At 40.2% G+C, this 20717-nt stretch overlaps 1 protein-coding gene across 2 annotated transcripts in view; it reads right to left on the minus strand.

Moving 5' to 3' along the window:
- Nucleotides 1-20717, minus strand: part of LOC138719757 (bifunctional heparan sulfate N-deacetylase/N-sulfotransferase 4) — a 107798-nt gene that overhangs the window by 17015 nt on the left and 70066 nt on the right. For both annotated transcript variants that reach the window (XM_069855152.1, XM_069855151.1), the window contains exons 7-8: nucleotides 2800-2982; nucleotides 534-630 (exon numbers count right to left, since the gene is read on the minus strand). In XM_069855152.1, the coding sequence (XP_069711253.1) occupies nucleotides 534-630; nucleotides 2800-2982 (280 nt within the window). The remainder of the gene's footprint in view (nucleotides 1-533; nucleotides 631-2799; nucleotides 2983-20717) is intronic.

The raw sequence follows: 20717 nt of genomic DNA on the forward strand, positions 1-20717 counted from the left end.
CATGCTCTTCAACGATTTCATGCTCTACAAGCTGTCCTTGGACAATGAATCAAGACATGCTGTCTCTCTGTCACTGTCATAGAATTTCTATATGAACTGGGATTAGTCATTTATTTCCCTGCCTCAACATCCACTTCTGTACTATGTCTACAGAAGTAATATCTATCTCAAGAGTGGGAATACGTGGCTTAATTCAAATAGTGCCTTGAGACCCTTAGAGGGCCTGCAAGGTGCTGAATGCATTTATTGTCAATTAAGGTCTCCAATAATTTCGAAAAAAATTGGTAAAGATTTTAATAGTGATCTTAACATAGGGCAGCCTTACAGCATGTTTGGGTTTTTTATGGTGAATGAATGCAGTTTTACTATACAAACAGTTGGTCCTTTCTTTTTTGTTCAGTTTCTATCTGAATCCCATATTGATCAGGAATGGACCGTCTCTGTAGCAGGGTGCTGGCTTCGGGGTACAGATCATAAATACGCAGATACAGACCCGAGGGACTAGCTTCCATTACAAATTCATTATCTTTTACCTGTTTTCTGGGGACCTATCACCAGAAATTTGGGTAGGTGGTCACAAGTTTTGTCTCTGGACCAAATATCCCTGTGTCGTTTATCATCACATGGATTCTGAAAAAGAAAATGTGGTTGTGTACGTCACACTGTGGGTATCCTTAATTTTTGCATGCACATGGGTCTTCGAAGGATCTAAATGTTATGCACTAACACCAGAGCCTTACATTAGGTAGTAAAATCCATTTCCCCATAAGAGTTTACTCTTGACAGATACTGAGCACTCTAGTACAGATATACGGAAGCATTCGGGCATAGAGGTACTAAATTCCTAGGTATTCTTCAGGACCAGTCCTTCCAGGGGTCCCAGTGAAGTCAGTAACACTACATAGCTGTGCAAACCCTGGAAGGATTAGTGTCTAAAATCCACAGCCTGTGAGATTACTGCATTCCTTTCTCTCTATTTGTCAGGCTTAGCTCATAAATTCAGGGTCCATAGACACGTAGGTGGGTGTGCGTGAGTTCCATTTGACTAAAATCCAATGTGTACATAATGGTTTTGCATGACTGAGGATTAAGTTCAGTCATTAGGAAAAAAAAAAAGAAAAGAAAAAGAAGAAAAAAAAAAGGATTAAAACATTGATTTAATCAAGTTTTCATTTGAGGTTATACCAGAAACCTCTGAATAGCTTCAAGGCATTACTTTCTTGGGTGACAAAGTGGTTTCAAATGTGTAGGACTTAGTGCCAATTTTAATTTACATAAGAAGCCAAAAGGAAGGACAAAATAGAAATGTGGGATATTATTCATCTTCTTATCTTTGTACTAGGTATGAATACAAAATAAAAATGTGTGAACAAAAGGCCCCACAGAAAAGGTTAGGATTGACTGCTCTTTAAAGCAGTTTTCATATAGATAGGGCTTTTGCATAGTATTGGCTGGTAATAGGAGAAACAGTTTGCTGGTGAATAAAAGTAACAAAATATAATGGAGAAAATCATAAACTGATGTGAATCGCTGCAGCTTCACTAAACTCAATAGAAATATTACAGATTTATAGTTTTTTTACGTCTGGGCCAAAAATAACAGGGCAATTTTCTGCTCCTTTTTGCCAGTGTAAGCCCCAAATGACTGCACAGCTCTCTGTGGTGCCCTTCTGTATTTATGCCTGTATAGCTAAAAGCACAGCATGGCACATTGTATTCTGAATAAGAGAAGAGCCAGATATGTGTAACAATGATTAGAAAATTACAATGTTGAGATTACAAGCAGCACTACTGTGCATTTGAAACAGAGCGAGAAAATAGTCAGGCTGTGCAGGAATCTTTTTCCATTCTTAAAATACCTAAAATAGCTGATACCTACATTTGCTGCACTGACTCCTTCTGCCCTCCCTTTTCCTCACTGTTTCATAGAATCATCGAAAAGTTTAGGTTGGAAGGGACCACAAAACCCATCCAGTTCCAACCCCTGCCATGGGCAGGGAGGCTTTCCACTGGATCAGGTTGCTCAACCTGGCCTTGAACACCTCCAGGGATGGGGCAGCCACAACTTCTCTGGGCAACCTGGGCCAGGACCTCACTGTTCATTTCATTGAAAGTTATTCGGATGCTGGGAAATTCTCCTTGTAGCTGCAGGGATCCAACATTACTGATTCCCCATTAAGGGGTGCAAGGAATCTGCATTGTTTGGCCTTAGAAATCTCTCACGATCCACTGGCTGCAAGCGTTTTACTAATAGTGCAACACAATTAGTTAACACAGTGCAATGCATTGCATGAGGAAAGCTACAAATAGGACGGACTAGAATGGAAGCTTTCTCTCCCATAAATAGCAATTAGATGCTTTTAGTAAGCCTGATTTGTGGCAAGTGGAAGATAATCCATTTCCACTCAAAAGCAGTGGTCTATCAAGGAAATTTAAATAATCTAAGAAGGCATGCCAGAAGAAACATATCTGACTGTCAAGTGGGATTTTTAGATTAAATATTAGGAAGAAATTTTATACTATAAGGGTGGTGAGACATTGGCCCAGGTTGCCCAGAGAAGTCATGGATGTTCCATCCCTGGAAGTGTTCAAGGCCAGGTTGGATGAGGCTTTGAGCAACCTGATCCAGTGGGAGGTGTCCCTACCCTTGACAGGGGGGTTCAACTGGATGATCTATAAGGTCTCTTCCAACCCAAACCATTCCATGATTCTAGGGATTTTTTTTTTTTTTTTTTTACAGGTAATGATTCTTATTTCAACAACAAAATGTAATAAAAGGAGGAAGAGGCTGTAATGTTACCTGCCAAAGAGGGTCCATCTGCTCCGGGAAGAGCTCAAAGTACTTCTGAGCCAGCTGAACTGGGGGTAGCGTCTGCAGTTTTAGGTTAGTTGAGCTCTTAACAAAGTTGGCTAAGTTCGTGAAGGTGTATAAGCCCAGGCGGTCATTCCCATAATTAGACAAATGGGTCATGAAGATGCTGATCTGGAAGGCAAAAGAAACCTTTCAGTTGCAGAACATCAGGAGATGGCAGCACCAGGATGGAAGAGCGGGCTCCTGGGAGCTTTGCTGAATGCTCCCTCCCCCCACCCAAAGCCAAAAGAAGATAATAAAAACATTAAACTATTTGCATTTTCTGTGAGCATCACATCTCCAAACTTGTCATGTATGCATCATTTCTTTAAAATCCCCCTCCTTATCAGGGATGTCTCTCTCATGGGTTCCCCAGGGACTAGGATTCAGGAGATGATCTCAGTGATTTTTTTTTTTTTATTCTTCTGTTTTGACTTCTTTTTACAAACAACATAAAAATTGTTTCTTGCATGCCTCCTGTTTATTTCTCTCTTCCTCATCCCTGGGCAAGTGTCCAGGCAGTGCTGGTGTATGTGACTCTCCAGCACCTCTGAGGGAGCCAGCTCTCTGCTCCTTGGATATGTAGGCAAAGCTAAATTTCTGGGCTGATATTAATGGATTAACTTGAAAATCTGACACACTGTCTCCTCTGAGTGTGGGGTTGGCTAGTTTGTTTAAAGTGGCACAACTTTAAGGAGGTGAATAAATTCTTAATTGTAAATATTTCAATCCTATCACTGTCATTGTTTTTTTTGTTAAAGCTAATATAACTTCTGCGCTTTTATCAGCCTTACTATGGTCCTTCTTTACATGCTTTGTCAACCTCATAATTTTTTTCAGAGGGATAAAGAGAATTTGTAAGAATAATGTGGAGAATAGATTTTCTGCTGTTTACATGAGATGATTATACACAGTTTTGTGGATGAAAATGCATGGTTTATCTGTAGATTGTCATTATTTAGTTTTACAAAGATGCTATTGAACTGGGTGTTGGTATTTGACTGTTTTACTCAATGCATCAGCCTACGATAGGATGCACAGTCATCATAGAATTTCATTACACTGTTATCAAGAAATGACATACTAGTGGTAACTGAACAGGGTGCATTTTTCTTCTGTTTCAGCACCATCTCTGAAGCTGACAATCAATAACTTGCAGTAGATCACAAGTACTAATTAACTAACATGGCCACAGCAACTGGATGAACAGGATGTCAGACAATGCACTTAATAATGATATCATGCTTCAAGGAGGCCCTGATGCGAGCTAAAAAATCATAGAATAACCAGGTTGGAAGAGACCCACCGGATCATCAAGTCCAACCATTCCTATCAAACACTAACCCATGCCCCTTAGCACCTCGTCCACCCATCCCTTAAACACCTCCAGGGAAGGTGACTCAACCCCGTCCCTGGGCAGCCTGTTCCAGTGCCCAATGACCCTTTCTGTGAAGAATTTTTTCCTAATGTCCAGCCTAAACCTCCCCTGGCGGAGCTTGAGGCCATTCCCTCTCGTCCTGTCCCCTGTCACTTGGGAGAAGAGGCCAGCACCCTCCTCTCCACAACCTCCTTTCAGGTAGTTGTAGAGAGCAATGAGGTCTCCCCTCAGCCTCCTCTTCTCCAGGCTAAACACCCCCAGCTCTCTCAGCCGCTCCTCATAACACCTGCTCTCCAGCCCCCTCACCAGCTTTGTTGCTCTTCTCAGTTAATAAGTTGCTCTTCTCAATTAATAAGTATAATTATTTATAATATATAATAATTATATATTAAGTATAATTGGTCACAGCAAACTGCAGAATATGTTGGTGGGAAGTTTGGATATTAGGAAAAATTTCTTTACTGAAAGAGTGGTGAAGCATTGGAACAGGCTTCCCAGGGTAGTGGTGGAATCTCCATTCCTGGATATGTGCAAAGAACATACTGATGTGGTGCTTCAGACATGATTTAGAAGGCATGTTGGTATTGTGTTGATGGTTGGACTTGATGGTCTTGGAAGTCTTTTCCAACCTTAATGGTTCTATAATTCTGTGATTCTAAGTTTAGCAGTTTGCTGTCCTGCCCTTAACGCAGGAAATTTCTGGACGAGGGCAAAAAAAAGCGTTGGTTGTGTGAAAGACAGTGATCAATTCACTTTCAGGCTGAACTGGGTTCAGAATTGGGACAGGCTCAGCACTCTGTCTCCTAGCCTTTTCTGTGCCTTGTTTCCATTAGGTAGCCGGTTCGTAAAGCCTTGGGAGGGCTTGGTGCCTAAAGACTGATGTGAGAAATAGCTAGTCTGCTCAGGCACTTGTGTTACTTGTACCAGCAAGGGTGCAAGCCTTCAGGCAGGGCTGGGGGTTTAAACAATGTGTATTTTGGGATCTGAAGCACCTGATTGTGAAGAGAGTAGTCATCAGGATTGAGGACACCTGATTCACAGGTAAGTTGCTTGCTTTGCAAATATCTATGTCCAGCTGAGTGTCTTTTTGAATGATTAAGGACGGGAACTGACAGCACAGCTTGGAGCTGGGTTTAAGTTTATAAAGTGAAGTGCAGGCAGCAGAGATGGGGCAGTAGGAAAGGGGGTATTTTGAGTGCTTTTTTCCTTTACCAGCTACATTAGGACACCTGGATTTCCAGCAGTCTGGGTACATGCTCAGGTCAGTGAGCCTTTTTTTCTTCTTCCTCCTGTGTCTCAAGGGAAGCTGGATGAATTTTGAGTGACACCTTGCACAACCCAAGTATGGGAGACAATGTTTAGGCTACAGTCCTTTGAAGCGTATATTAGATATGCTGGAGATGTTGAGGTGTGCGTTGTCCTTGCTGGGGGTAGTTTATGGCTGGGAAAGCAGGTTGGCTGTCCTGGCCCTGTGGTCCTTGCACTTCTCAGGCAGGCTGTTATTGCTGATCCTCGTGGCTTGTTCTTGCTCACTATAAAGAGCTTTCCAAAGCAAGCCACTTTTACCCCCTGAAGGCGAAGTTTATTCTTCATTATGTAGCTGCTCTGGGGTTCCAGGCATGAACTCTAGCAGAAGAAAGTGCTGCTGATAGAAATACTGTGTCCATACCACACTGGGCCATAATGACTTTCAAAATAACCACAGCAGAGAAAGCCACAAGCTTTCCACTTTCACCATCTTGCTCTGCCTGTGTGGCACTTCTTTAAGCAACAACCCGCAATGTTTAAAAACATGCACATTAGTTTGCTAAATTATTAATGAGGCTTTTAGTACTTCTATAAGGAGAAGATGGATGGGGCTTAGAGGAAAGTGTCCCTTATGGCCCATCTGCAGGGTGTTTGCACTGTGCCCACTTTATTTCACAAAAGGTAATTTATTCTTCACTTTTATTCTGTTCTGAGCCTCTATTGAGCAAAGATTGGCAACTGTACAAAATCTCTTTTCAGTCAGCTTGACTTTGTGGATTCCTGTGCATTTTAATACTGAGAATGTTTTATGTAACTGGAGTGAACACTAAAATTACTCTGAACTTTGTGCGTGTCTGTATGTGGTACTCCAGTAACTTATAAGCAACATAATGAGTCTTCTTTGGGTTTCCAGTCTAATGAACTTCTCCTCCACCTTCCCCAAAAACCCCAACACAAACATATGCTTTCTAGTTTAGAGTTCAGCTCCTCCAAATGTGACAAGTGCATCCTGCAAACTATTTTGAAATGATGAAAAGGAAAATGCTCATAGGAAATGTTGATTGAGAACATCATCTTGTCTCTGAAGTGCTTTTTCATAAGTGCTAAAGGGTCTTTCAATAGCATTTAATATTGTTGTGGCAGTTTAATGTTATTGCAGCAAATAAACTATGCAAGCAAATCTACTTGCTCTTTTTGCATCTTTTTATGCTTGAATTTGAGGGAGATGGTTTTTTTAGGTAAAAAGATACTTATAGAAGGTGCATATTAGATTATTTTAAGAGTTTCATTAGGCTGCTCTCCAATTCACATGATCCAATTGATCACTCTTTATGGAGTCAAAAGATATTGGATCTTTTTCTTGACTTCCTGTGCTCCATTGATCTTTTCTGAAGTGAAAAAAACCTCTATGTAATGCATTATACATGGGATAAAACCATATCTAATTTTTTGCCATCTATCTCCAAATCACTTGAGACAAAGGAGATGTGTATTAACTTTTCATGTTTACAGCATGGATGGACATGAGAGTGTGTTTTCATGCTGATGCATCAATCCATAGAAAGTGTGATAGTTTAGCGATGTGCTGAGACAGCATAATCATAGAATAACCAGGTTGGAAGAGACCCACCGGATCATCGAGTCCAACCTTTCCTATCAAACACTAAACCATGTCCCTCAGTGCATTGTCCACCCGTGCCTTAAACATCTCCAGGGAAGGTGACTCAACCACCTCCCTGGGCAGCTTCTGCCAGTGCCCAATGACCCTTTCTGTGAAAAATTTTTTCCTAATATCCAGCCTAAATCTCCCCTGGCAGAGCTTGAGGCCGTTCCCTCTTGTCCTGTCCCCTGTCACCTGGGAGAAGAGGCCAGCACCCTCCTCTCCACAACCTCCTTTCAGGTAGTTATAGAGAGCAATGAGGTTTGCTGTCCTGTTTTGGTGGGCACAAAAAGGCTTCAAACTCTGTCTCAAGGATGCGAGTGAGGAAACCACTGAAAACCAAGGAACAACCCTTACCACATTGCTCTGAGCAAAATAGGTGAAGAAAAGAGAAAGAGCTTTGTTTTCATACTTTCTGTGACAAAACATAAGCTACGGCACACAGACTGACACTAACCAGCAGGCAGCACTTCATCAAGGTAGAGATAATGCTTTTAGGAGGGAGGCAGGAGGCCGCTCTGTGCAATGATGTGGTACAAAGGCAATAAATTGTTTCAAATTCCTGAGGCTGGGAAGAGGGCTTTGGCTGCATCGCCTTACTCTTAACGTTAAACTAGCATAAGCAATCGGCATTACACAAATGTGCAGAGAGGCACGGAGTAAGTTCCCTTGCTGTCACTACGCAATCTATACCCAACAGGCTATGGGAAATGAGATTGGTTTGTGTTTCTTTGGTGCTGGCTGTGTTCCCCCACTGGTGCCAGAAACAGACACTCTGCAGGACAGCAATGTTCAAGTGATGCTGTGGTTTGTACCGATGCAGTATCTTATTAGCATTATCTTATTAGTTTATTTCCACTTCTGTCCCCATCAATATGATCGGTCATGTTTTGAGAGCTCCAAAGGGCAAAGAATGCTGAAGGTCTAGGTAGTGAAGCTTTCTTTTTATTTTCTTCTGTTTTTCTGCCATCCAACCACTGATATGGATCGTGGTCATTGACTCCCTCCTATACCCTGTTATCAGTTTCCCTTTTCTGTATCCAGGGTTCTTTTCTTATGGAAATACAAATTATATTTTTAATGCCCAGTTTTGTTGTAAGAAGTAAAAAAGAATTAAGCATTTTACATTTTGCTCCTGGCAAAATGTTGCATAGAGGGGTGGTGTGATTTGTGAAGAAATTCCTGGAAAAGGGACCATTAATGCTCTAGCTTCCAGCTGAAATATAACCATATAATATTATAATATTTGATGTTTATGTTCTATTCTATATAGAATAGAATATAAATATAGTCTCAGTGACATACCTGGCCAGTTTCAAGGATGGGCTCTCCAATGTTAGGAATGAAATATCAGCTAATACCTTTTTATGTTGATGTTTGTGACTATGTCTATCTATCAATCTTGCACTTGCAATAAAAAAATCAATTACAAAACTTATATATAAATGTGCTCCATCTCATCCTCTCACCTATTCAATGATTAAATGCGATCAATTCTCCCTTTTAGATCCTTTCCTTGTGCTCATCCTTTGGTCCATTGCTGGAAAGCCCAGGAACAGAGAAAAATCTCACATGTGAATCCTGCTGCTCTAAGAGGAACTCGTTCACTGTCTTTGACAACTTTTTTCCTAGCTTCTACATCTCTTGAATAAAATTTGCAAGAAAGGAAGAATTAATGCATGCAAAATAAACCAGGGATATAGTTCGGTCTTGTGCAAAACAAAGACGTATTGGGAAATAGATGGTGCAGGCGTCCTGTTCTTGTAGAATTGTGGTAGTATGTTTAGTGTTCTTCTCTGCTTCTCTCTTGCATGAACGTTTCCCAGAAAAAATGAATTTTGCTATTCCATCTTTTTCCATTGTGCTCTGAAAATACTGTGCAGTTGCTCCAAGTGCAAACTCTCATAATTGGATCTAGATGGCAGGGTGTTGTATTTCTGAATGTGTAAATGGGATGTCGTTGCTGAGAAATGCAAAACTGTCAAGTGTCCATTTACTAATACCAAGTAGCTCTATGCTAGGCTGACCACAGAAATACCTCTTTTGGTTTCAAGTGTTTAATATATTTTGCATCCTGACAGCCTCCTATTGCAGTTTACAGATTTTCTTGTACCTTATGAGGCAGAGCCCTATTCAATGATAATGAATCCCGGAACAGTTGGGCTCTTTAATGCAGCTGTTTGTGCAGCAGCACAAAAAGAAAGTTGGGAGTGAGATTTTTCTGTTGACAAAGCACTAATTTTAATAATGACAAATTGTTTCTCTAGAATTCAGCACTATTCATATTCATGACCCTCCTGCTACTGAAACAAAATCATTTCTATGCCAGAAAATCGCTGGGGTTTTTTTTATTTTTTCTCTATTTCCACTCTGCACATCTTTTTATATTTTAACACTCTTGACAGGATAATCAAATATTTTCCAAACATGATATATCTAAAGAAAGCAACAAAAAACAGTGTTTAGAAAGAAAAAAAATGTCTTTGATTGAAGGGGAAACAAAAATGTTGAGTGGTGTTTTATTTCCAAAGCCAATATTCATTACAGTGTCTGTATTCCACCCCAAGTCCTTCCAGCAATAGGAGGGGAAGCTGCTGTCACTCGCTGATGGCACAAGGCCTTGGGACAGCTATACAAATGCTGTCATGTATCTATGTTGTTTTAACATTCTCTATTCAAAGAGCAAAATTGTTTCTCATTTACCCAGGAACGCTTTCTCCTTTTCCATTATTTAGTTGGTATGATTAAATGAATTCTTTATTATTGACAGAAAAATCCTGTGCAACGTTCCTTTCCTGATGAGAACGATGTTGCTATGTTTGTTTTTAATTTTCTAAAATCTACCCATGTCTCATCTCTAAAATAAAGTCTATATCATGACCACATTCCAAATAGCAACTGTTTCCCATGTTATATTGTTCTTTGATACCCCTCATGTATTGTCTCCTAGATAAAGGAAACTAGTTAGGATGTCCCTTTCCGTTAGTTATTAATGTATTTTTTTAAGTCCTGAAATTAAAGAAAAAAGGAGGGGTGGGCTGTGTGAGTTTTTTGACTCTTAGAGCATGTTTTCAGAAAAAATAACTGCTCAGCCAATGACTTTAAGCTATCATTGCAGAGCTGCATTAGGACGGGAAAGCTAAATGGATTATTTTGTCTGTTCATTTTTAACACTTGTATAAGTCATCAGCAGTACATCTAATTGTAGCCAAAGTTTAATGAATTCTGTGCAAATGTGGTGCTACCAGTCACATCTGTGGGCCCCATGAAGTTTTCCAGAAGTCTAGAGCAATTCAATCCTCCTGTTTTAAGCAAATATTTACATTTTTAAGTGAAATTCATTATATAGGAGTTGGGTTTGTTTCCATTTGTGTTTTCTCATTAAAAAAAACTTCCTTAGACTACGAACTTCCTCTAAAAAGCCCAAAATCTCGTCAGTTCAGAATCAAGCGTAAACCCAGCTTCAGGTTACACAAATTAACCAGGTGAAAATGGATTTGGGAACGATTGTCTTAAGTCAGATTTGTACAACAACCATTTCTAACAGAATAATAGAAGTATAATCAAAGACACAGCTCTGAGAAGTCTCAGATGATTTTGGTCTTTGGTTCTGAATGATGATGGTGAGGGGGCTGGAGAGCAGGTCTTATGAGGAGCGGCTGAGAGAGCTGGGGGTGTTGAGCCTGGAGAAGAGGAGGCTGAGGGGAGACCTCATTGCTCTCTACAACTACCTGAAAGGAGGTTGTGGAGAGGAGGGGGCTGGCCTCTTCTCCCAAGTGACAGGGGACAGGATGAGAGGGAATGGCCTCAAGCTCCGCCAGAGGAGGTTTAGGCTGGACATTAGGAAAAAATTCTTCACAGAAAGGGTCATTGGGCACTGGAACAGGCTGCCCAGGGACGGGGTTGAGTCACCTTCCCTGGAGGGGTTTAAGGCACGGGTGGATGAGATGCTAAGGGGCATGGTTTAGTGTTTGATAGGAACGGTTGGACTCGATGATCCGGTGGGTCTCTTCCAACCTGGTGATTCTATGAACAAGGGAGTTTTTATAAGGCCATAGCTATCAGTAACCCTTTTTCCTGACCATTAATGTTGCATACACCTTGTTAACTTCTATCAAGCAACTACAAAACACTGGTTGAGGCTGTCAACCTCTTTAGTCATAATCCTCTGCAGATAAAAATGAGTTCAGCTTCAATTATTTTGTGCCAGTGAATAATGTATTACTTGGCCTCAGTTTATGGTACCAAATTATCTCCCACTCTGGCTGCATCCACAGAAAGTCATGAAGCTTACTCTATAACTGCACTGCAATAATGATGGTTCTCTCTCTGTTCTTAATGTAGCAGATGTTGTCCTGACAGTACTGCCATCACTATGTCACAAACTCTGGTCTGCCACATGGAGCAGGGATTTAGAGGGTAAGGGACATCCAGGCAAGGGTTGTGAGTGATGTTAAAACCCTGTTAAACCCTGTTAAGTACTGGGTGGGTGGTGATATTTTGCTCAGCATTGTGTACAGGTGTATGGGGAGATGACATTATATTGGAGCGCTCAGGCTGGAGCCATGACCACCAACCAGCCTGTAAGGCTTTGCTGCTTCTACCCATATCAAGTTTTCCCAACGCTTGGCCTTATTTCTAGGGAAGGCTCAGCTTTGCTCTCTTATTTCTGCATGCTTGTTCATGAATGCTTGATATCTAATTAAATAATGACGTTTCAGTACAGGTAGATATTGCAGATAATCCTGGAGGGATCACTTTTTAGTGTAGATTAACTATCTTTGCAGCAAATCTAATTACATTTCAGAATTTCCCAAATATCTTCTGGGGCCTCTTACTTGTGTGAGTGAAAAATAGAAAATTTCTTCCCATTTGACTTTTATTTTAATGGAAATAACCGTAACTCTCATTACTTTGAAGAAATCGGAATACAATGCTGCTGTTTTAAGCAACATTAAATCTTAGTTATGTAGAGCATGGATGATATGTTGTGATATAATTAAGAGAGAGTTTGCTCTCCACACAGAGCACCTGCATGGCTGTGGTTCCTGGATAAGGGGAGGAGACTTTGCCACTCAGGAATTTGTGTAAACAACTGGACAGCATTCAACCAGGGGAGCCAGCAGTGGCCAGGCTGCCAAACAGCTAATAACAGTGACGATAAATATTTATGGATGCTGCACGTGAGCCAAGCTTTGTGCTTTACTCAAGCCCCTCTGTGTACACACTGCGGGTCACCTGGGAATGCTCTGTCAAATTCCTCTCACCTGTGGTGACCTGGGGTTAAAGTTGGTCATCTCACAGCTTGGAGACCCCCCCAGGATACTCTGACAGGTTCTCGAGAAGGCAATATTTCTGGGCAGGAGGAAACTAGTCCTGAAGTAAACATTGGCTTTTAGGTTGGGGGACTGACCACCTTAAGAAACCAAACATTTGTGTTAGCACTGCAGGTGCATAAAGTGCTTTTTTTTTAAAAAAAATGGATCTTTAGTAATTTTTCTCTCTCCTCTTCTGATCAATGAGTTAAAACAATCCTCTAGCCTAGCTGAACTTTGGGTGAAATGTACTAATCTCTCTGCTGATGGCAAATAGTGGTCAAAATGATTTTTACTTTGGTTAAGCATCTATAAATGGCTGTTTCTCTGACATTTCCCTTTATAGATGCGCTTAGATAAGAGTGAGTTCTAACTGTATTGAAGATGGAATGAATTACGCCTATTGTCATTAATGTAGCACTTCATAGTGTCTAGGCTAAAGAAGGTAAAACCTCTCAGAGCGATACTGGTATTCCCTGTGGGAATTGCTGCCCAGGACACTGCACAGCACACAGTTGTAGAAAACTGTAAATCATCCCATTTAAACTGAGCCCTCTTATAAACATTGAATAAGAATTTTCACCAAGATACATTCTTTAAAAGTGCAGATAGAGAGATGGCAGAGGAGGTGATTTGGATTGAAGATGCAGGAGATTTATCATTTGTTTTTATAACTGTTCTACTGTCATGTTGCTATTCTAGCAGTTTTGTGAAGAGCTGACTGCTCTATGTTGTAGAGTATTCATAAATGATGATTAATTAATCCATTTTGGTGGCCTACTCTGAGCAAACAAACCTCAGAGTTAATTTAATTCTCCACTTTTGGTTTCAAAGGGGAAAAAAAATACAGCATTTTCAGTTCACTAGAGGATATGATATTCTCAAATCAGCCACTTTCCGATTAATTTTGAATGGTGAACACAGCAAGGAAATTTTGTTCCTGTCCATTTACTTCTATTAAGGATTCATTTTCAATAATCAGAATTCTGAGTCAGCTCATTTTTACCTTAAAGCTTCCTCCTGACACTTTAATGAATTAGCGTATGGTGTGTGCTTGAAGGTAACAGATTCTTTTTCTCTTTGCCCAATAACCCTCTTGTTGACACATAGTCATTTATTACTATTTCTGCCATCACCAAACTTGCTGGGAAGTAATTCTGCTAAAGTACCAAAATGCGTGGTATGGGGAATCAGTTTTCATGAAGAAGGAAAATGTCATGAAAGAAAGGAAGGAGATATGTTATCCTTGAAATATTTCCCTCACGCTCTGAGTTTCAAGCTAATTAGTTTCTAAATATGCTGTTCAAGTCTTGAGTTTCATGGGATAATATTTTCCTATACTGTCTCTTTGCAGCTGGTGTAGCCATGTGGGTGAAGGAAAAAAATACGATTTACAGAAGCGAGAAAAGATTCAAAAGCCTGAGCAAGGTTGGAGTGGATTTAGTCATACACCTGGACATGGAAGATAAAAATGGTTTCAACTTTTATGTTTCTTTATAATATTTCTATCATGTTATCAGTTCTTACAGGACTTCTAGTTGCAAAAGGAAATATCTTCAGGGGAAAGGATGATTGTGCTGTAGATACAGGCACTTCTGTACTGTGCTATCTTTCAAAACAAATGTATGTAGGGTGTATTGAACCTTAATACGTGCTGTGGTAGGAAGAAAACAAAAGCGTGTTTGACGGCAAGCATGCATGGGATGCAAGTATCTTTCTGAATAGAGATGAGATGCTATCCTCTTCCTCAAGCAAAAGGTAAGGACTGCATCCTGCAGTTATGCTGCATACCCAGGCAGCTCAGGGTGTGGTGGCCCAGAGATGACAACCCTGTGGCCCTCTCTGCAGGGACAAGCATCTTGCCCCTCTTTTGTGCTTTACTGTAATGTTCACTTAATGAAATAAAATGGTTCTTTACATTATCCTGGACAGGTTAATGGGCCCCTGTAGAGAGAAATGTAAGGCGCAGTTCTTTTTTCCTTTTGATTTGGTATGTCTGAGTTCATTAAGAGAAATTCTGATGTAGCTGGTTAATAGCAAAGCTTCCTTTTAATTTGGTAGAATGCACACCTCCCATTCATCACATTGGATTGGGACATGCCTGTCCCCATAGGTAGTCACCTGCTAATCAGGACTCGACACGTACTGATGTTTTTGAAGTGGGGAGGTTGCTTGCGCTCTGTTTCTGAAATATGCTGAGATGCTTTTTGTTCACAGGGCCCTTAGTAGAACTGCATTATGAATTACTTTTGGATTGCAGTGTTTCCTACAATGCCCAAGGTTATTTTTTATTCTTTCTACAGCAATGCTCAGAGAAACAAAGCAAATAAAAAGAAAAATATTATTAACACTCAAGATGTTTCATAATAACACTCCCAGATCTCTTGTGGAATGTATAAATTAACCCCTCTCTGCATTTACTTTTAATATTCTGAAGCAATAATATCTGATTCTCATCTCTTTTTGAGATGAGTGAGAGCAGGAAATAAGAACAAAATGTTCCAAGTATGGCACTTGTGGGACGTGCAGAATCTAGATCTAACAGACTGGAAATGAACAATAACCCTATAGTTATGGTACTAGTTGGAAAATATAAATGCATCTAAGTGGCCTTCAAAATTAAAAGTGTCCCATGACACTTGCAAAGAATTTGCCTACCTCCACAACATGTGATCATGCCTTATTCGAAGTTAGAATATTAATGTAACTTACTATGGACTGTCTTCTCATGAGTTGAGTTCAAAGTTACCTTTCAATCACAAGCCTGATTTCACTTTCAACAACCAAATTCCCACAAAAGATGATAACCTTCCTCAAATTCCTACACCACAGTTTATCTTCTTCGCAATGCTCGATTGAAGTAGGAAGAGAAATTTTAAGAAGTGTTTAACTTTCCCCTTTTTTTTCTGCTACTTTTCTCTTTTTAAACTTTAAAAATGGCTTGATCCGTCGTCTCCAAATATGCCTTACTTGTTAACCTTGTAGACAAAAAGTGTTCTTAGCAGGGTATGTGTGTGTCTGTAGATAATATATGGTGATGCAGGTACAAATCTAGAGTGAAGAATTTACACGCATCTAAATAAAAAGCAGGAATGGCCTGTGTGAGTTCTTTTCCCAAGTGACAGGGGACAGGACAAGAGGGAATGGCCTCAAGCTCCTCCAGGGGAGATTTAGGCTGAATATTATGAAAGTATTTTCACGCAAAGGGTCATTGGGCACTGGCAGAGGCTGCCCAGGGAGGGGGTTGAGTCACCTTCCCTGGAGGTGTTTAAGGGACGGGTGGATGAGATGCTGAGGGACATGGTTTAGTGTTTGATAGGAATGGTTGGACTCGATGATCCGGTGGGTCTCTTCCAACCTGGTGATTCTATGATTCTATGATTTCTGATGGAACTGTGAAGAGGAGACAGTGGGAGACTGATCCAGTGAAAGGTGCCGTGGGCCATGGCAGGGGGCTTGGAACTGGCTGATCTTTAAGGTCCCTTCCAGCCAAACCGTTCTATCATATAAGTAACAATCTGATCCTTGCCAGAGATCTTTAATTTAGACACCTCTCAAGGGATATTTGGCCTTCACCGTTCAGGCTACAGCAAATCTTATTTTTCTGTGTTCAGCCGTGACCAGGATAGAGATGTGAATATTTTGAGATGGTGGGGGTCTCATACTAGCTCTCATTTTCTGCAAGCTTTTCCAGTGTTTGAATGTGGCCAAAGATTGGGTCATACATCACAAGGGACTTTGCCCTTGCTTACACAGCAAGGTCTACAATTACTATGGTTTCAGCGCTAGCTCACCAGTGTCTCTAAGAAGGAGTTGCTTGATGCAGACCTGAAATGGGGCTAGAGCAGTGCAGAAAACAGGAAAGGAGCCACAGGAAAGCGGGTGGCAGTATTAGGGGTCATCCATTAGGTTTTTGAGGTGAACAGATAATGAGAAAAACATGCACCAGGTGGCCAAAAAATCCAATTAACTGACTTCTCAACTGAGCAAGTGTATCTTGTTGGTTCTTCTCAAAGCCTGATGCACTCATTTTGGCTTTGGTGTTTGACTGAGGTGCTTTTTTTGCTGTCACTTGCTGGCTTAATAAAAAGGTCTCTGGTTTAAAGAGATCTTTATTTTTTTTAGGAGAAATTACTCTCTCACTCTTGTTTGTAGGGGCAATAACATTTAGGGCTGTATTTATTAGCTTATCTTGGCTATTAAATGTTTATGACTGTTCTTTATTGTCTGTGAAGCAGGGGAGTAAAGGAGCCAAACAAGAAAACAGATACTGGAAGACCTTGTGGATGCTGGAGATGTGATATATAGAACAATTTGTAAAAGCATGCTTTAAATATGCCAGAGCCTTTCTCAGGAGACTGAATGAGGGGCAATGGTCAGAGAACATGGACTGAACCCATTTCGTTTTGAGCCTGACATTTGGATGTGGAAAATCCTCCTTAAATTTAAACTCTGACAGAGTTCTCTAACATTTCCGATGAGAAACTTGCTTTTTGCGGCTGGAAGTTATGAACTGTATGCTACCAACGTCTTTTCTTAATTACAAATTTTCATGGTTTACATTTTGAAGCAAAGCAAGGGATTTGCTCTGCTCATCCCATTTGCTCGCTCCACCTCATGCTCCGTGTTTGTTCATGATAGCGGATGATGTGACTGTGCCTTAGAAAATACGTTACTCTGATTGGCACATCAGAGCTGTTGTACCAAAGCTCTCTTTCAAAGAAAGAAAGTACCTTAAAGCAGGTTGATCTTAATGCCAGTTAATTTATCTTTCTCTACCGAGTATGTCAAAGACAGAAGTGCGTGTAAATTTGGTTAGAATATATTTGGGAATTGACGGAATTATTCTAAAGGGTGATTAAGCTAAGTAAATGATGTAAAGTAGAATTAAAGAAAAAATTGCTGAGAATCAAGTGTTGAACTCCTTGAAATGCTGTCAATTTTTTTTACAGTTCTCTAACCCAATGAAGCACACAGTAAAACCAAAGTATCTTTGAAACCTCAAAGCACTTCAAAAATGTTGCAAGGAATTGGCAAGCTTAAAGGAAGAGAGAAAAGAAAATGGTACTGTTTGAAATGGTTTAAAAAGTAAATAAATTTTAAAAAAATCTTAATTTGAATTTGTTATTTCTGTTGAAGCAGTGGAATGCTGTATAACTGCAGAAGACATGAATATTTTTCCACAAGGGATCAGGTTGCTACGATGCTGGTCAAAACCAGAGAATTTTCTGTCTCATTTACGTAGCTGGGGAGTGTTATATTCAGGTTAGGGACATAGTATTGGTTTTGTCTGATGCTCTTAGGTATTAAATTCCTGGCTTTGAAGATACATTTTGAGTAGTGAAGTACTTCCTTGAGTAGTAACGTACTTTCTTGTTTTAATAACTAACTACTGTTAATACAGATATAAGTGCTGTTGCACCACAGTGGAAGTAATCTTCATCTTGCAGAAGTTATTTTACTGTTAAAATTAGATGAGGCAAAAAGCAGTTTTGTAAAATGATTTTTAAATTTTTAAGGAAATTTTATGTGTCTTTCTTACCTATTTCTACTGATTGTGGTGGATTTGCTGCTTTATGTTCAGCACTGACATGGAAGTTCAGATGCTGAGGTTCTGTCCTCATTAGGATTTTGTGAATAACTGATTTTTTGATGTTGTCTGTCAAACCACAAAGTAAATAACATGGATGATGATAATACCATAACACTGAACAGCTAGGTTTGGTCCGGCAAGGGTGAAAAATACATTTCAGTTGAATGTTTTGTTACTTTTCTTGTATCAAAGAGTAAAGGAAAGCTCCAAGGCCACAGTAATATCTCACAGTAGTGAGCTTTGCTTTGAAACATTTATGCAAAGAATAAGTACTCCAAACTTTAGATGTGAGCAGCCTTCTGCTTTAGCTGGATCCTGGAAAAGCCTGGCTGGGATCCTTTTGTAACCCTCATTAAAACTGAAAGGAAATTTTGTTTAATTTCTGTCTGTCTTGGTGGAATTTATGCCTCCTCTGCATACTGCTAAATCATCTCTATGAGACGTGACTCATGTTCAACATTCATAAATTGAAAAGTGAAAATATTTGTGAGCCAAAAAGTATTCAGTAAAAGCCATTTAAAAAAAAATCATTGGAAGATTTCCTGGACAATCTCTCTGCAAACTCTTTATCCTAATGCAGTGTCACTTGGGTATTTTCTAATTTAACCATCTATGTTGCTGCTTCATGGAAGTGTTAAATGTGTTTGGTACACAAGCTTAACATTTGTTTGTAACTTATTTCCTGAAATTGCGAACTCCAGCCTGAGTAATGGATATGATCTCTGTAAACCACTTGCTTTTCAAGGTTCAGGAGGGAAAAAAGAGAATTTGCTGGTAGTCTCTGTTGGTGGCCTGTTTATAGTCAGGGAAGGCTGGCAGATAGTCAGTTCTTGAGTTTCCTCCCATATGAGGACACGTGGGAGAGTTGGGATTGTTTAGCCTTGAAAAGAGAAGGTGTCTGGGAAACCTTAGAGCAGCTTCCAGTACTGAAAGGGGCTGCAGGAAAGCTGGGGAGGGGCTCCTTATCAGAGAGTGCAGGGACAGGATGAGGGGGGAATGTTTTTAAGGTGAAAGAGGGGAGATAGAGATGAGATCTTAGGAAGAAATATTTTCCTGTGATGGAGGTGAGGCATGGGCACAGGTTGCCCGGAGAAGCTGTGGATGCCCCGTCCCTGGAAGTGTTTAAGGCCAGGTTGGAAGAGGCTTGGAGCAATGTGAACTCTTCATGTGTGAAATGCAGGTAGTATAGACTAATGGAAGAAACAGCGTTGCAGTCAATGTACTGCAATGTCAATGTTACTGCTCACCACTGTCATTAAAAGAGTTGCAGTCCCTAAATTAATTGTAAATAAACTCTTCCTATCTAATACGTTATTTCTATTTCGTGAATTTGCTTCCCCATGTTTAATTATTCTTGGAATGTGCTTCAGTAATCAAACTAATTGAAAAAATGTTTAATCAAAACTTGAGTATTTCAGTCGTGTTCCTATTTGCGCTTGTTTGGATGGATGGGATAAAAGATTATAAATAGATGTCATAACGGCCTAAGGAAACATGAACTTCTATGTCCGATCTTTTACAACCCATCCTCACTGCTGAAATCCTGTTAAAAACACAACTACAAATCAAGTTGCTGGTTTTTGCCTGGAAACTCTGGTCTACATCAGCCAGGCGAGGCGCTTTCCCCAAACAAAGCAGGTTCATAGTTCAAATGCCATGGCCATGCAATGAAAAACAACATGATCTATTACTTGTTTTTAAACTCTGCTGTGGGCTGTTTCAGTAAAATGCGATTGACCTGTTCAATGTATTGATGCCAACAGAGAGAGCATTAGGTTGGTGATTATAGGGTTGAAAAGCAGGCAGTAGTCGTCCTGGAAGATGGCCTTGATGTTGACTTTGGTTCTGTTGTGCAGGGGCTGCTATTCATGTTGAAGTTAATTCATCCATTTATTGTGCATGTGGGTCCCTTCATAACAGCTTGGGTCGCCACTTACTCAGACTTCTGTGTTTCTCTTTCCCTGTCCCTAACATCTTAAGGTGGAAAGCCACACGTAGCTGACTTTCAGTTTGTTTTTAGACTACTAAATTACTGTAATCCACAGCAAAATATGGCAATGTGCTGATTTTAATCAGGGCACTGCGATGACTTCTAAATTTTGAAACAGTTGGTGTCAAGGGGGAACTCTTGGACTGGTAAGATGAAGCAAGGAAGCTGGTGAACCAAGCAAGGAAACTGAATCTGTGCACCACCTCTTCACACTTTTTTAGTTAGCATTACTAGTCTGTTTCGTAATGGCAATAGAATCATCTACGTGTCTCTTCAAGAGGGCAAACTGGAGGTGTGAGATGTTTGTGGTTTTAGTGTGATGTCTTACAGCAAGCAATGCATTGTGTATGCGTTGGGGTATGAGATGTGGAGCGTGATACTGTTCTGTATCCACTCAGGGAGTAAGCTCATACCATCAGTTTTCCCACCACATGATGTTTCTGTACACGTGGCTCAAAAATATAATAATTATTTTGTACATCTCTAAGTGTCTGAAATAACCCAAGAACAATGCTGTTGCTTTAGAGGGATATTTTTATGCACAACACCAGTAATGTGTGCTGGATATAAAGCAAAAGAGTGAGAAGATTTAAGGATTGAAAGTGCAGTGGGAATGGTGTTAGAAGTCTGTGGAAAGCAAAAGCTAATGCATCCTTGTCCTGACTGGCTTTTGGGAACTGGCC

This window comes from Phaenicophaeus curvirostris, chromosome 4, assembly GCF_032191515.1.
Source record: "Phaenicophaeus curvirostris isolate KB17595 chromosome 4, BPBGC_Pcur_1.0, whole genome shotgun sequence".
Classification (NCBI taxonomy): domain Eukaryota; kingdom Metazoa; phylum Chordata; class Aves; order Cuculiformes; family Cuculidae; genus Phaenicophaeus; species Phaenicophaeus curvirostris.